Below are 15,437 nucleotides of genomic sequence, written 5' to 3' on the forward strand. Positions count from 1 at the left end.
TGCGAGCTTCCTCAAAGCGCCGGACAGCGATGCTCCTTTCTTTGGAAGGCGTGTTTTGTCAACAGTTGATGTTCAGAGAGCCTGGAGACAAAGACGCTCGCGCGCGGAGGACGACTTCCGCGGCATTGCGACATCATCACTTGTCTTCTTCCTTTTCTTCTTCTTCTTCCTTCGTCTTTGTCGTCAGCACTACTGCTTTATCGATCAGCGATCGTCACTAGTCGCATCAACTTGCGGCACTACTACAACAACAGCACCACATGACCAAGGTCTAGCAGAAGAAAACATTGGGGACGGCACGCCATCTTGAGACCTGCCCGTGCAAGCTAACACGCCTACTACTGTAATCTGGTTCTCATCCGGCGCTAATCCCTGCCACTGTGAAGCCTCGGTCGGCTGTGTGTGCGTGCGTGTGTGCGTTCGACTGTGCACACACCCATGTTGAATTCAGTCATCACCAGCTTTCTCCTTTGGGCTATCTGACGACCCCCTTTTGGGCGTATTTTCCCGTGTGCGTGCATGCGTGCGTATGTGCGTGTCCCAACCCCCGTAGGATCGCATGTTACGTCGTCCACTCTACCGGCAAAATGCGAATGGGGTCGGGTCGGCTGTGGGATGCGGGATGCGGGATGAATGGAATGTGGAGGACGGACCCCCACACGGCTTGGCTCAATGTACACACACTGTGTTCCACGAGCACATAAAGCAGCAGCAAGCATGTGGGCGCCCCGTCGTCGGGTAAGGCTCGTGCGGAGAGGAACGATTGCTTAGGCGCATTTCCAATCAGGCTGGCTGGTTAGGGCGGCAAAGTATTGATTTGCAAATTATTGACCCGCACATGGCAGTGTCAGACATTGATCACCAATGCAAAAGTTCTGGGTCAGTGTTGTAGACGATCACTGGAGAAACCCATTAGTCTTGCCACAAAGGCGAGTCACACCGACAGTCTTGGTACACAGCAGATTGGCTTCATTACGTTGATAATATTGGTATTGAAGTTGAGAAGAAACAATGCCGACGATCTCGTCGCTACTGGGTATGCTTGAATGAATGCTAACGCCTGATTGAACGCCTTCTCCAGATCCTCCTGGAGTCGTGAGACATGATGTGCGGCCGATTCGACAAGATTTGCGGGCCTGAAAAGCAGTCGCTTGCGTGGATGGCTACAGAGAGAGAAAAGTGAAGATGTGAGGAGATTGATGCGCCGTCTATCCCGAGACAGGTAACCCCGCCAATAAGACGGAGTGACTGGGGTCAGAGGACCCTGAAGGCAAGCACGGTGGCCCTTGCTGGCACGAGCGTCTCGCCAAATGTTCATCCGAGGCTTGCGTGCTTCTGTTATCTCTGGGCGGATATGAGCAATAGCAGAGCAAGGCCTCGAGCCGATCGCATCGATGGGTGCGAGGGTGATGCAATGCGGCGACCCCCTGCATTGTGCGGAGGGTGATGACGATGCACCCGAAGGGAGTGGGAAAAACCCGGCGGGACACCCGAGGCAACTCGTGCTGGCTTTGCAGCGCTTTAGCCTAGGCCTCCGAGCTGGTGGGGCAAGACGTCAGGGTGCGCTTTCGTCCCTTGCGCATTGCGAAGACAGTGCCGGAACAAGTACTGATGCAGCCGCCAGGGATAGAGAAACCTGCTGCATCGTTCAGGCCGGATGTCGCAGTTGTAGGACTGCAGGCCAAAAAGGCTGGTAAGAGCGCCTAGCAGTCCGCTCACGAAATGCAGAAGTCGTCAAGGTCGCGCATCATGACGGCCATCTGGGCGCGCTTGGCGGCCTCGGCGACCAGGTTGAAGTCCCTCAGGAACATGTCGGTGCCGCTGGACTGCTGACCCATGGGTGGGCTGGGTGCAGGCACGTAGCTCTGAGAAGGCGAAGGCTGCATCGTCGAGTTGGAAGCGCTCGATGAGCTGCTGGTGGAGCGTTGAGGCATGTCCATTGTGAAGAAGGTGTGTTGTGTTTGTGGTGATGGCGACAATGCTTTGCGAACACAGAGTAGTATGTCCTGGATGGTGTGGATGGTGTTTGGAGTTTGCTGATGGTTGTTCCAAGAGGCCACAATATAATAATGTATGGTGAGAGATAGTTTCCTAGATCAAACCGAGTGACGGGAAGAGCATGAAGGTTCTGGGAGGGAAACCAGCCGGGCTTGCGCGCGGGAGAGTGGCCGTATATAATAGACAAGCGGCCAAGTGGAACTGCTTGTGATAAGTCTCTGGAGGAAGGGGACGATTTGGCCGAGTAGTGGGCCGTTGGCGGTGGAATGACGGGGCTCGAAAAGCGCCTGAAGTGCAGGGCCGGTCGGTAGGGCCGCTTCGGGTCAGGATGGGAAGGACCAAGATCAGAGTGGGTCGACCCCGGGAAAACTTGAGAAGAACCGACAGCTACGCCGAGAAAGCTCGAGCACTAGCAGACTGGGGCGTCGTGTGGGGTTTTGTCGTTCCGAGGGCACGAGCTTCTCTGCGTCTCGCGGGCGTCTGGAGCCCAGAGGTTGGATGGCCACCGGAAGGATTTTCAAAGGGAATGTTTGTGCAAGACTCCAACTGCACTCGCTGGTGGGCTGTGAGCACGTCTTATGCGATCCAGGAGAGGTGTGTGTCTCCCTCCCTTGCTGCCTGCGGCTTGGGCTTGTGATCGGGCAGCCTGACTTCTCTATACGTTGTCGGCTGTGTGTGTGTGCGGACCAGGATGCGGGAGGAGGTGGTGTGGCAGCCAACGCCTGCCTGCAGCGCCTGGTAACAGAACGGAGTGGGCGTGACGTGCAGCACGAGGGCTGGACGGAGAGGGTGGCAGCAGCGCGGGATGGATGGTTGGAGAAGGTTACGGCGGCGTCCAGTAGCGTGCGTGGGCAGGCGTGCAGAGGGCTGGCTGGCTGGGCACACGCGGGATGACGCCAATGACTGTTTGACAGCAGCCGGTGATGATGCTGGGACGGGCAGAGAGCAGCTTGGTTGGTGGTGTGGTCGTCTAAGGGGGTGAGGCCTGATCTGGTGGGTGCTGATATCGCTGATGGGTGGTGAGGAAGAATGCAGACCGTGGGTGTTGGCTGATTATATCTTCATCCCGTCTACGACTCACTGCCTCACATCGCGCGCTTGCCTTTGGACGACTTTTCGAGACGGGTTGGTCAAATGCGTTTGACGGCATCTGCCAGGCGAGGCACACACTTCTGCATCTGCACGTGTCAGCCTCGAGATCTTTGACCATCCACAGCACTGAGCACTTCGAAGATCCTGGAGACTTAGTGTGGCCAGGCTGGCACTGCTGAGTTTCAGCTGTCCATCCACAAACAGACGCACCAACTTAGACTGCTGACGGAATGCACGATAGCAGCACGATGGGTGTCCTGCTGATGCATGCTGTGCCTGCCGAGCCTGTCAGGAGTGAGCTCCGGGGCAGTCGCCGCGCCCAGAAAAGACCTGATTCACAGCCCCAATGCAGGGACAATTTTCCAAATCTCCGGCCTTCAAGATCGCCGGGTTGCAATAGTAAGAGCTTGTCGACCAACGATGCAGCATCGCGGGCTTGCCGGTTTCAGATTTCACAAAGAGCCACCCATCATGCCTATGGGGCAATCAGCATCTTTGGCGGCAGTCTGACTACGGCCCTGTCACAAGCATCATGCCATTTGAGTGACGACCCTGCGCCGAGGTGTGCTATTCACGGAACATGTTTTGAGTTTGGGGTCGACCAATACTGTCCATGGCGCTGAGCTAATCATGGTGTTTGCTGTCACCTCATGTTGGTCTGCTGTAGAGAACGTGCGGGGTCGTTCTGTTGAAGCTTAGATAGCGGCAAGCATGTGTTGGCCTACGATATGCTTTGCGCTCCTCAAGGGCTTGTTACCTCGGTCTCAAGGGCTGATCTGGTTCATGACACGGGCTCTGTGTCTGTCCTGACGAACTCGAGAGGCGAACGCTGCAATCGTGGGACAGTAATTGGGGTATGCGCACCAATCGAAACAAGGGAGCCAGCCCTGGCGTTTCGAAGCAGCACGGTCCATCAATATTTGAAATGTAAGCTCTGACAGCCCCGGAACTCGACATCACCAGCCCATCGTCAGACCATGAAGCCGCGAATAGCCTTGAACACGGCACAAAGAGTGCCATGACAAGACACTTGCACGTGTGGACACACTTTGCCGATCCGTGACAGCATTTATGTACCATGCATGATCCAGGCCAGCCCCAGACTCAAAAAATTCAGGGTCTCCGCAACGAAGAAATGCCTTGACGCTAGATTGTTCCTCTTGTGGAGCAAAGCACGAGCCCGCCCTTGCTTGCCTGCTCCGGCCATCATCATTTCTGGCCGCCTCGCGACGCGGGCAGCGCGTGGAGAGTGGCAGGCGGGTGGGTTCCGAAGCAAGGACACCTCGGAGCCACCCCGAGCCTGCTTTACAACCTTCAAGCCCGTGCGGTGGATACGGCCCGGACGCACGAGACACGACTCGAGTTCCCCATTTCTACCTTTTCCACATGTTTTGCCACCACAGCCTCCTCATTCCCTCCGCATCCCCCCGCAATGGACAGGGCTCGAGGGCATGGATGACCAGGCAATTGAAAGCAGGGAAGAACAATGACTCGGCCCTTGGCAGCAAAAGGCCGGCGTTTTGCCCGAAGGCCCTTGCTGTCTGTGCCATCCTTATTCCATTCGGCCGACGATATTGATAAGTGGTCCGCCCAAGGAGGGAGGGTTCTCAAGGGAAATGCCGGAGCGGTTCTACTGCGGGCCGACTACACTCTGCTGGTTCGATGAAAGGCTCTGCGGCTGCGACCGAGCACCAAACGATACCCACGCTGCTACGTTGTCAAAGAACATGCCCGCGAGGCGATGCCACAGAGTGACGATCCGCCCGTCTGCTTCGGCCACGGTTCCGTCGGAACAACGTCGAAGGTTTCTAGACTCTGCGGGGACCTAAACATATCCGTGGAAAGAATAACTTGCAGTGCCTCGTGCAGTGAGCTGGCGGGTGGGCGGCGCAGTCTGACTAGCTCGTGCTGGCTCGACCGGCGTTGAGCCCGGTTCTGCCTGTGACGCTCTGGGCCGGTCTCTGCATTCATCCCAGGATGCACGTGTTCGTGGTGGTGGTTTTGGAAGCAGAGGCTCGCCGGCCCGCTGGACTGCTTATCTCAGGGCAGGCGGAGCCGCCATTTCCCGTCTGTCTGTGCTTGGAGCGCGCGCGCGAGAATTCCTCGGGATGTGCCTCGTGTGGCGGACAAGGTTGCGGTGTGGGCACGCACGATATCGTATCGTGTCCCTGGCCTTGGGGCTCGCGCTTCGGAGAAAGCTTGAAGTGATGCCGCTGGGCTCCAGCGGACATGGACGTGGCAGGGTCCTGGACCCTGGATCTGCCTCCTTTGAGTGCAGGCGCCTGAGCTTTTCGTGGAAGGTCGTGCAGCGCAACCCTTGCTCGTTTGCGGCTCGGCGGGAATGCACCCATCCAGCACATTTGTACGTGCATGCATGAGGCTGATGCTGGCGAGCCTCATGATGGGTACGTACCGGTCCATTGCCAAAATCCGAGCGTGGGGGTGTGGGGGACTGCGCAAATGGACTTAATTAACGATGGCGCCTGAGGCACCATGCACTTGAGCGCTGCAAATGCGCTTCCTGGCCAGCAGCTGCCAGCAGCTCCGGCCGGCCCTGCCGCATAAACGGCCCGTCTCCGGGCTCCGGCTCGGCGCTGCTCTGGCATGAATTTTTTTCTGGCTTGGCCCGCGTTTCGAGGGCTGTCGGGTTACCTCACCGAGAACACACACGCGGGGGCTCCACCACCACCCACAACAAGCCTATCTACAATCGCCAGGTGGTTGCGAATCACACGTGTGTGCCTGTCTGACGTCAGTGAGGCTGAACCACTTGTGCCTGCATCTTTGGGCGGTCAATGCATGCGGCGTTTCCCTTGTGACAGTACACGAACGACCCTACACTCTCGGCCACGACGACGACGACTACCTCATAGACCAACATGTCGGAAGTGAAGCACCACGAGGGTGCTGCGACGCAGCAGCAGCAGCAGTCACAGCCCCAGAAACAAGGCCCCTCTTCGAGAACACGGCCGTCAACGTCCGAGTCGGGCTGGTTCTCCATCCCCGCGCCCCTCGCGCGGCTCTTCAAGAAGTTCCCGTTGCTCACGTACCCGCCCAACGAGCTGCCCGCCCGCTCGCCCCAGCAGCGCGACGTCGCGACGTTATACGTCTTCATCTCCGACGCCGACGCCCTCAAGGGCCTGCCGAGCTACAACCCGACCTGCCTCAAGTGGCAGACCTTCCTGCGGCTCGCGGGCATCAAGGACCTGCAGCTCGCCCCGTCCAACAACCACGCCTCGCCCAACGGCGCCCTGCCGTTCCTCATCCCAGCGATCTCGAACGCCAGCGCAAGCACCAGCACCAGCACCGGCACCACCGCCGCGGCTCCATCAATAATATCATCAAACAAGCTAGAGCAATATGCACTGTCCTACGCAGCAAGGGCCACCACAAACACTACCACCACCAGCACCATCACCAAATTCAAACCCAACCAGCCAACACCGGTATCCGACATCTCCGCGTCCCAGAACCACCGATTAGAAAGCTACACGGCGCTGCTCGACCACGCGGTCCGCAACGCCTGGCTGTACGCCTTGTACCTCGACCCAGCCAACACCGAGCTCCTGCGGCACTGGTACATCCAACCCACGAGCAGCGCCGCGGTCGTGCAGACCACGACGCTGTACCAGCTGCGCGCCGCCGCCGAGGCCGAGATCCTCAAGTCCAGCGGCGGCGGTGGTGGCGGTGGCGGTGCGTCCTCCGGGGACATATTACGAGTAATATATAGCCAGGCGAGCAGGTCGGTAGGCCCCGCGGACAGCAAGAAGGAGAGCAACAAGCTGTACGAGGACGCGAGGCGGGCGTTTGGCGCACTGGCGACGTGTCTCGAGGAGCAACAATCCGCCGGGGGAGGTGGAGGAGGAGCAGGAGGAGGAGGGTGGTTCTTTGGCGCAGAGGCACCGGGCGTGTTTGACGCCGCGGTGTTTGCGTATACCCATCTCATTCTGCTGGACCCGGCGGCGGCGGTCGCGTCCAGTGGTTGCGAGGCTGGCTGGGGTGACCGCACGCTCGCGGATATCGTGCGCGAGTTCCCCGCGCTGGTGAGGCATCGAGACCGGGTCTATGAGCGGTGCTGGGGGAGCAACTAAACTGGAAGCATAGAGGCCAGTGGGTATGTGAGGGGGGGTCTGAGAATGGCATACATGAGGTCATGAAAAGAAAAGAGGTCACGACGCCTCACTGTACAACATCACATGGTTATACGAGGACTATGATGGGGGTGGCGCAATGGATTTACAGTGTACGATGGTGTGGTGGCATGTCTGTTCTGTACATATTGCCATGTTGTTATCTACAATAGGGTACTATTCATGGCCGGATTCACGCCCAAAACAACTCTACCAAAGGCCGAACCACACAAAAAAAAAGCCAACCCACCCACTCCGAGGTTTTTCTGTCTCTGGTCTGTCTTCACATCTTGGCAGCCAAGTGTACACCGCCGTCAATGTTCAGCGTCGCGCCGTTGACGTACGAGCCCGCACGACTGCCCAGGAACAAGCACGCCCCCGCGACATCCCCCGGCAGCCCGATCCTGCCCATCGGGTTGCCCTCCTCGATCACCCCGCGCATGTTCTCGAGGGTGTGCGCCATCATCTTGGTCTCAAAGGGCCCGCAGGCGAGCGTGTTGACCGTGATGCCCTGGGGCCCCAGCTTCTGCGAGAGCACGCGCGTGAGGTGGTGCAGCCCGGCCTTGGCCGCCGAGTACGAGTAGCTCTCGATGAGCGGCACGCGCAGGGCGTCGATGCTCCCGATGTTGATGACGGTCGCGGGGCTGTCCCTGCGCGGCGAGGACGCGGACTTCTGGCCGGGCACCTGGAGCAGCGGGAGGAGCAGCTGGGTCAGGGTGAAGACGCGCTGGAGGTTGAGCGTGAGCACCTTTGTCCACGCGGCGTCGGGGAACTCGTCCAGGGGCGCTCCCCAGGTCGCGCCGCTGTTGTTGACGAGGATGTGCAGCTCCTTCTCCCGCCTTGATAGCTCGGCCGCCAGCTTCTCGCACTCGGAGAGCTTGAGCAGGTCTGCGGGGATGGCGTGGGCGGACCCCGGGCCGAGCGAGGTGAGCTCGCGGGCGGCCGTCTCGCAGGCCTTGGCGTCCCGGGAGGCGATGTACACCTTGGCGCCGTTGGTCACGAAGCCTTCCGAGATCATGCGGCCGATGCCTCGGGCTCCTGTAGGGAGACGTGTTAGTGAGATGCTGAGAGATTCGGAGACGGGGCTGCGGTGATGACTACGGACCTCCTGTGACCAGGACGACCTTGCCCTGTTACGACTAGAGTATTAGCTTGTGTTCGAAGAGCAGAATGGGTTGCCGGAGTACCAGGGGAGACTATTGCAACAGAGCAGCTGTTCCCGCTCTGCAGAAAAGCATGCACAACTGCATTGAACATGGCTCGATCAGGGTATGCAGGACGATCTCAAACGGTTGGCTTACTCTGACGTCGAAGAGGCTGTTGATCTCCATGTTGGCGAACGTAGGTCTGCGCTACGCAGACTAAATGTGACGATCTCCGTGGATGGCCACCAGGCGAGTGCGGTGCAGGATGTAGCTTTGGGTTTTTATTATTAGCAACAGTCTTTCCTCGAGGCAGTCTCACAATCCCGTCGTGGAAGCATAGTAAGCTGGGAGAAACCAAACGTCGTGACAACAACAGCGCAATGCTCGCCCAACACGTAGGGGCAGCAGCTCAGAGGTTATGAATCGAGGCAGACAGGGCAGCAACGTACAGATTGACACTTGACGGGGAGGGTTTTGGTGGAGGATATCGCTGTGTCGAGTTTGCAAGATGCAGCCAATGTCTCGTCTCGATGGTGCTGTGTTTTGGTTTGTTGGCAGTGTTGAAACGTCCCCCCCGGCAGCCGAGGCACAGGAGCTTTGTATGGAGCACACCCAGTGCGGAATCGCGTTCCGCTGCAGCCAGCCAGCCCACTTTACCCCAGGCTCGTCCGGCCAGTGAGTGTCCCAGCTAAAAGGCTCCCAGGAACACAGTGAGCAGAACCCATGGCGACATGACTTGAGCCACCTTTCATGAGCATCAAGAATCTGGTGACCTATTATTTGTCGTTGTGTATCAAAAAGAAAAAAGAAAAAAAGAGTGTGTGAACGAGACAGCCACTCCAGCCAGGATCTCAACCCGACTCGGCCACTACTAAGATCGGGCTGGCCAAGACACCCCACAATCTCCCCACAACACCATGACGCACACTTGATCGCTAAATGGACGAGAATCTGCTCGGCCTCGACTAACACCTGCGGTGGTAGACGGCATCTCTCATAGAATTGCCAGATATTGGTCTGCCTTACACAGGTCAGTACCCTGAAGACGCACAGCTCGTGGCTGCTGAGCCTGCCTGCCTGCCTGCCATTTGCATGCCATAGTCGTCACTAAAAACAACTCTATGCAAGCCGGCTCAAAGACAGCATCGTGACAGAAGCAGCATCCTTGGGGCCAAACTCACAGCTGATCCTCAATCCTGATACATCACAGCCTGAATCTTCGCCCTCAATGGCAACAACCACCGAGGCCTCGCAGGCGGACGGGCTTCAGACACTGGCCGACCACTTCAAGGACAGGCCCTTATCCGAGCACGGCTCGCGGTGGAACACGTGCTGGCAGCGCAACCAGACCGACTGGGACCGCGGGCAGCACAGCGTCGCGCTGCTCGAGATCCTGACCCAGGGCCTGCCGCCACAAAACGACGACGAGGGCCAAGGTCGTACGGCGGGCGAGTTGTTTCCTGGTCATCCGTGCTGCTCCTCCGGTTCCTCCACTACCATCACTACTGACAGTGGCGACCAATATCGCCATGGTCGTCGTCGTCCGAAAGCCCTCGTCCCCGGCTGCGGCCGCGGCTACGATGTGCTCCTTCTCGGCTCGCTGGGCTACGACGTCGTCGGGCTCGATCTGTCGCCCATCGGGATCCAGCGAGCCAGGGAACATGCAGAGCGGAGCCAGAAGGACGGGACGTACCCGGTGAAACTCGCCGGGGGCGTTGTCCAGCATGCCAGCCCGGAACCAGGCTCTTTCCAGTTTGTCGAGGGCGACTTTTTCAAGGACGACTGGCTCGAACAGGTCAGTGGCGGCGGCGGCGGCGGCGAGAAGGATGTCAAGTTCGATCTCATCTTTGACTACACGGTATGCGTTTCAAACCCGGCAGGGAATTACTTCCTTACCTACCTACCTACCTACCTACCTACCTACCTCCACGCAACACCGACTAACTCAAAAGCCACACACGCACACACAGTTCGGCTGCGCCCTCCCCCCCTCAGCCCGACCACAGTGGGCCAACCGGCTGTCCAGCCTCCTCCTGCGACCCGGCGGGAGACTAGTCTGCCTCGAGTTCCCCTCAACAAAGTCCCCCGACGAGCCCGGCCCGCCGTGGGCCATGCCCCCCGGCGTCTACGAGCGCTACCTCGGCGGCCGCAACAGCAGCAGCAGCAGCAGCAGCAGCAACATTCAAGGCAGTCGCGTGGGAAGAGGAGGAGGAGAAGAAGAAGAAGAGAGTGCCGGCGGTGCTGGCCTCAAGAGACTAATCCACGGGAAGCCCACCAAGACACACGCTGCCGGTATGCGCGAGGAAGACGATGGGAAGGGGGGCAAGACGATGGTCGTAGTAGACTGTGTATCGGTGTGGTCACATTGAGGCAGAGTCGTCACTTCTTCAAAGCCATTACAAGCGCACATGGTGGACTAGATGGGCAAGACTTCCGGGAGTGGAAGAGCAAGAGGACGAATTGTGTCAGAGTCGCACTGGACTCTTGTAGAGAGGTACCTAAACAAGACGTTGAGCACATCCAATAACTCTGATATGGTTTATGACTCATGTATTCGTGTTGACCATACGGCAAGCATGGCAAGCAATGCTGCCAAACGAGAACAAGGTGGGGAGGAATTACCGCACAAACCAAACCGCCAGCCGATGGAGTGATGCTATTACTGAAGAAGCGCAAAACGCCAAACCCAAACGAAAATGCCCCGGCAGGCTATGCACGGTCATGAGTTTGTGCCCCTACGTAGCAGCCTGCGTGCAACTCTACCCTGACCGATGTGACCAGCGAATCTTCTCAGAAAGTGGGCGACTTTGGGATATCGTCGACAATCGACTGGATGCTCACAAAGGACCCAGAGCCCCCATCCTCACGTAGATAGTCCAGCAAGACGCTCGTCTGCCCATACAGAGTTTCCAGAGCCGACCGAGAAGACTTGCCCAGGGATGCTACATAGCAATTGTCAGCAAAGCCGAAGAGGGTGGCCACTATTTCAAGCATTGTCACTCACATAGGATGGCAGAGTTCAGATCTTCAGCCACAGCGGCCCTACCCCTGCGGTCAAGCTGTGGCGCGAGCTCCTTGACCTTGAGCGGGTTCGGATATGCTAGCAAGGCAAAGATGTCTTGCAACGTCTTCCTGACATCCCGCCTGGGATCATCTTTGAACTCGGCTTGCAAGGACTGCCCATATGCGATCGTCTGGGACAAAAGGTCCTGGTCCTCTGTCCCTGGCTCTGACCCATCTTCGGTCTCCATCTCGTCATCGAAGCCGTTCTCGTCGACGTCCATTTCATTAGGAACATCGCTTAGCGTGCGACTGCTGCTCTTCTTCCTCAGGCCGTTGTTGTTCGGCTCGGCCGATCTGCGCACCATCTCGATGAACTTTCGACATCGCAGCTTGAAGTACACATGGTCGTTCTCTTCCAAAACTTGAGGATAGTAGAGATTCGTATATTTGAGGGCTTTGTCGATATCTCCCTCGAGGACCGCTCTCCTGATGCCTGTTGAGGCGGTCAGCAAAGTGAAGCACTGAGAACTAAGAAAATACCCACGTTGCCGACGATTAGCGTCTTCATCATCCTTGATCGTGGCGCTGTCAATAGTTTTGTTCGAGTTCAGGTTTAGTGCCTGCTTCTCCTGGTGAATCTCATCCGCAAAGGCCCGTGCAGTCTCAACGTAGCCGTCGTGTTGCAGAAATTGGAGCACCTATTGCAAGGTCAGTTACGAACAACATATTCGTATCCTTTGGGGGGCTGGTACGCACCAGTTGTTGTATCAGCTCGGTCTCGTCCATGCCAGGTACTAGACGTTCAATGCTGGTCTGTGTTAACCATAGAGCTGCACATGGGCCAAAAAGGTCAACCTACCTGGTCTGGGCTATGGACTCTTGGATAGCTTGTTGTTCTTTCTGTCGGCTTGTTAGCGCATCAATGATCCCGAACCATCATAGCGTTTGTGCATGCCCGTTTGTACATACCGCCATCATAGCATCGATGTCAAATACGAATGGGGTGTGTCCAAAGTTGACGCGAATGTGCTCCCCGGTCTTCTTCACCCCGATCGTGGGGTACAGCTTGCCCTTTATGTCTCGTGCAGCAGCTTCAAATCCATCGTGTCAGCTGAAAGGTCTCCCGAGGACTGGATCGGAACGACTCACGCTGCCCTGAGTTCTGTATGGATCCGTTCCGCGTGAAAAAGATCTTGCGTGTCCGAAAGTTTACGCCGCAGCCGACAAAGTCACCTGGGCCGAACCGTGCGCCGTACTTTTTACCAACATTCGCGCCCACATATACTTCGCCATCGTCGCCGTGATATCCCCAGGACTCGGGCTCCCACCCAGGTGGTCTGGATAGGGGTACCGATTTGTTCGAGACGCCTATACATACTGAAGTTCTACAGTTTTGTCACATTGTCAGTATCGGTGTCTACTGCTGCTGATAAGCCGACCAGATCGAGAGGGGAAGCTTACTCGTCTCGCCGCCTGGACAAGATAGAGATCTCGAAGTAGTAGATACCCGCTTGGTTTGGCATGGCATGATCTGCTCTGATTGAGCAGACCTCGTGGTCTTGGTCCTTCGTGCCCCTCGAAGTGTTGTACTTGACCTCTTGCCCGTCGCCAATGACCTCAAGCCCGCCGTACTTGTCATCCTTGTTCCACTTGGACGGCAGCGGAGCCACGACGTCGTCATAGTCAGAGGTCGGTGCGCGCTCAATAACATCAATCTTCATGCCCATATGTGATGCTGGCGCCTGCTTCGAACCTGACGCACCGGAGTGTCCATTCTGGAGGCTGGCGCTGGCTGTCGCGGCGGACTGTAGTTCCCTCTGGGCGGCTTGCGCCCGATGAACCTCCTCGAGTTTCTGGATGTAGCTGCTCCCTCGGAGATACGATGGGACAAAGAAGCCGTTATTTCGGTGCTTGTTTGTCCAGTAGTGGTCTGTAGAGCCGTTGCTCATGAACTTCTCGAAAGCTCTCGAGGCTGGAGGGAGATGCGGCGTCCGCGAAGGAGCGGGAGACTGGGCACCGTCGAACATGGTGCCATTGTGGTCTGAGTCGGCATGCGTGCCTTGGTGGCCACGCGTTGAAAAGAGCTCGCTTGTCGGTTCGGTGGTTGGGTTCAAGAGGTGTGATAGTCGGTTGAGCGGAGGGGTTGGCGCGGTCGTGAAGGCCGCGTTCGGATTCGAGAAGGACGGGTATGTGGCCTGCGACCGGCTGTCATAGTCTCTTGAGGAAGAGCCGTCTGGAGGGAAGCCGGTCGAGCCGTAATGGTACGGGTTCGCCATGCTGGATGACGGTGTGGCTGGAGGATGGCAGCTAATGTGAATATGCCACGGGCACCGGAAAGTCGTCACCGGCGCAGAGATGTAGTATGCAACTGTTGCTCTTCGAAGTGCTGGAGCTCGAGAATGTCAAAAACACCTCGAGGATCGACGATGGACGACACACAGATGGCGATATGCAGATCTAACGACAGTGGTGCATGGGACGACAGCAGTGGTGGCTTGTCGTTCCGCGGGTATCCGCGTACGGGCCAGGGGTGGCCGGGGGGGAGCTACGTCAGGTCGCTCAGCTCGGAGCCAGATGCACGCTGCGTCCAGGACTCTGCAAAGCACATAGAGGCGCTCGTGGAGGAGCGGTACAAGAAGCGCCAGTGCTGGATATGCAGTTGTTGCCAAACGTGTTGTTGTGCGCTGGAAGGTCGCCCGTGGTCACGCTCAACTAGCTCTGGTCGTGCTGGCCCAGCTCCGGGTTCGGGTTCGTGGTGTTCCCCAGCAGTGCACTGTCCTGGCTGATTGGATGGCGGAGTGCTGCCAATCGGCGGGGACAGCCACTTGCACCTGTGCAGGCTGGCAGCGCTGTTATCATGGCTGACAGTCACTGATATCATTCAGTTTGCCCATAGCATGCTACAGTACATCCCCACCTCCGGGTCCCCACGCCTCCCATGGCGTCCGCGTGACTTCCAGAGTCGACGGCTCATCCAGTGGGCGTGTACACTCCTCCCAGAGAGTACTCTAGTATCCAGGCTGATATCGAGCCGCTTGGGTCAGTCGCCAGCATCAATGGAACCGACCTGCTCGCGGGCAGGTCGATGCTCGTTCTGTGTGGAAGCAGAATCGCTGTCTCCGGAAGCGCTCCTTCCCGGGCGCTGCGGAGTGCTGTGCACCTTCTCCTCACCCGTTTCTTGCCAGTGAAGACGAACCGTAGCTTACAAGAGTCATGAATTCCCCCATTTCCTACTCCATACTTACACTGAGTACGTTAAACTATCCTCCATCGGGCGATTCATACAGGTCTTACAATGGTAGCAGGCACGTCTTCGTCGAGCAGAACCGCTCCGGGCTTGCTTGCTCCACGGTGGACATCCCCACAAGGCCCTACTTACAGACTAGTGCGGATTCGGCATGCAGGGGTCGAGGTCAACGGCAATGTCACCCCGGAGCGCCTGCGACCCATGCGCTTTGGCGGAGCCCCAAAGAGCAAGGAGCGCAGGGCAGAGGGGGTCGAATACAGAGGGCGGCTTGGTTTGAGGATGGTGTCAGCTCATCACGGGACACGGGTCGGGCTTCAAACCACGAAATACAACAGGCTTGGCAACATTGGAGGGACACCATTTCCACAAAAACCAGCTCCCCACTAACACTCGTGCGAACTCCAGCATTTGCGGAACAGGGGCCTTCATCGGAAGGGACATGCATTTCAATCGCCATGCCGACCTTTGAGCCTCGACACCTTGGATCTCATTTGCCTTTGCGACGTCAGCGAGGGACTGCGTCACATTTCATCGAAACCAGCCGAGCAAACCGAGCGCGAGGGATCTTGTAAGTAGATGACGCATGTTTTCATATAATGCCCCTCTACGGAAACCAGAAACAAAAAATGTAGATATACAGTCCCGAAAACAGTCTCCCCTAAAACGCCAGATGCTATCTTGTGCAGACTGCAAATTATCCCATGTGAACCGAGTGACGCCGTGCCCGAGTCCATGCAACGCGATGTGCTTTACAGCGCGATAGTCTTTTTCGACAAAAATCTCAAACACGCAGGGCAGGCAGAGACCCTGTTTGTACATCCG

At 57.5% G+C, this 15,437-nt stretch overlaps 6 protein-coding genes across 6 annotated transcripts; 3 read left to right on the forward strand and 3 right to left on the reverse strand.

The window, feature by feature from the left end:
* Positions 1–1,526: 1,526 nt before the first annotated feature.
* Positions 1,527–1,940, reverse strand: B0I36DRAFT_365518 (uncharacterized protein; the record flags this gene model as incomplete). Its single annotated transcript, XM_046159151.1, has 2 exons — positions 1,527–1,539; positions 1,720–1,940. The coding sequence occupies 2 exons, from the start codon at positions 1,938–1,940 to the stop codon at positions 1,527–1,529; spliced, it is 234 nt and encodes a 77-aa protein (XP_046009084.1).
* Positions 1,941–5,969: 4,029 nt separating this feature from the next.
* On the forward strand, positions 5,970–7,181 carry B0I36DRAFT_365519 (uncharacterized protein; the record flags this gene model as incomplete). The annotated part of the gene is made up of 1 exon (XM_046159152.1): positions 5,970–7,181. The coding sequence occupies one exon, from the start codon at positions 5,970–5,972 to the stop codon at positions 7,179–7,181; it is 1,212 nt and encodes a 403-aa protein (XP_046009085.1).
* Positions 7,182–7,503: 322 nt separating this feature from the next.
* On the reverse strand, positions 7,504–8,551 carry B0I36DRAFT_375878 (short chain dehydrogenase/reductase family; the record flags this gene model as incomplete). The annotated part of the gene is made up of 3 exons (XM_046160405.1): positions 7,504–8,258; positions 8,326–8,350; positions 8,522–8,551. 3 exons carry the CDS (start codon positions 8,549–8,551, stop codon positions 7,504–7,506), a joined length of 810 nt encoding a protein of 269 aa, XP_046009086.1.
* Positions 8,552–9,593: 1,042 nt separating this feature from the next.
* On the forward strand, positions 9,594–10,734 carry B0I36DRAFT_365521 (S-adenosyl-L-methionine-dependent methyltransferase; the record flags this gene model as incomplete). Its single annotated transcript, XM_046159153.1, has 2 exons — positions 9,594–10,223; positions 10,336–10,734. The coding sequence occupies 2 exons, from the start codon at positions 9,594–9,596 to the stop codon at positions 10,732–10,734; spliced, it is 1,029 nt and encodes a 342-aa protein (XP_046009087.1).
* Positions 10,735–11,155: 421 nt separating this feature from the next.
* Positions 11,156–13,317, reverse strand: B0I36DRAFT_249286 (CTLH/CRA C-terminal to lish motif domain-containing protein; the record flags this gene model as incomplete). Its single annotated transcript, XM_046150461.1, has 8 exons — positions 11,156–11,307; positions 11,370–11,861; positions 11,913–12,066; positions 12,125–12,176; positions 12,228–12,268; positions 12,338–12,447; positions 12,500–12,753; positions 12,830–13,317. 8 exons carry the CDS (start codon positions 13,315–13,317, stop codon positions 11,156–11,158), a joined length of 1,743 nt encoding a protein of 580 aa, XP_046009088.1.
* Positions 13,318–14,293: 976 nt separating this feature from the next.
* Positions 14,294–15,382, forward strand: B0I36DRAFT_150143 (uncharacterized protein). Its single transcript, XM_046148499.1, has one exon. It carries the CDS (start codon positions 14,582–14,584, stop codon positions 15,185–15,187), a length of 606 nt encoding a protein of 201 aa, XP_046009089.1. The 5' UTR covers positions 14,294–14,581; the 3' UTR covers positions 15,188–15,382.
* Positions 15,383–15,437: the final 55 nt, after the last annotated feature.

Source organism: Microdochium trichocladiopsis (assembly GCF_020744255.1).
Source record: "Microdochium trichocladiopsis strain MPI-CAGE-CH-0230 chromosome Unknown B0I36scaffold_8, whole genome shotgun sequence".
Lineage (NCBI taxonomy): Eukaryota > Fungi > Ascomycota > Sordariomycetes > Xylariales > Microdochiaceae > Microdochium > Microdochium trichocladiopsis.

Coding starts and splice junctions, on each gene's coding strand:
- B0I36DRAFT_150143 (XM_046148499.1), top strand. CDS start 14,582: ATGAATTCCCCCATTTCCTACTCCATACTTACACTGAGTACGTTAAAC.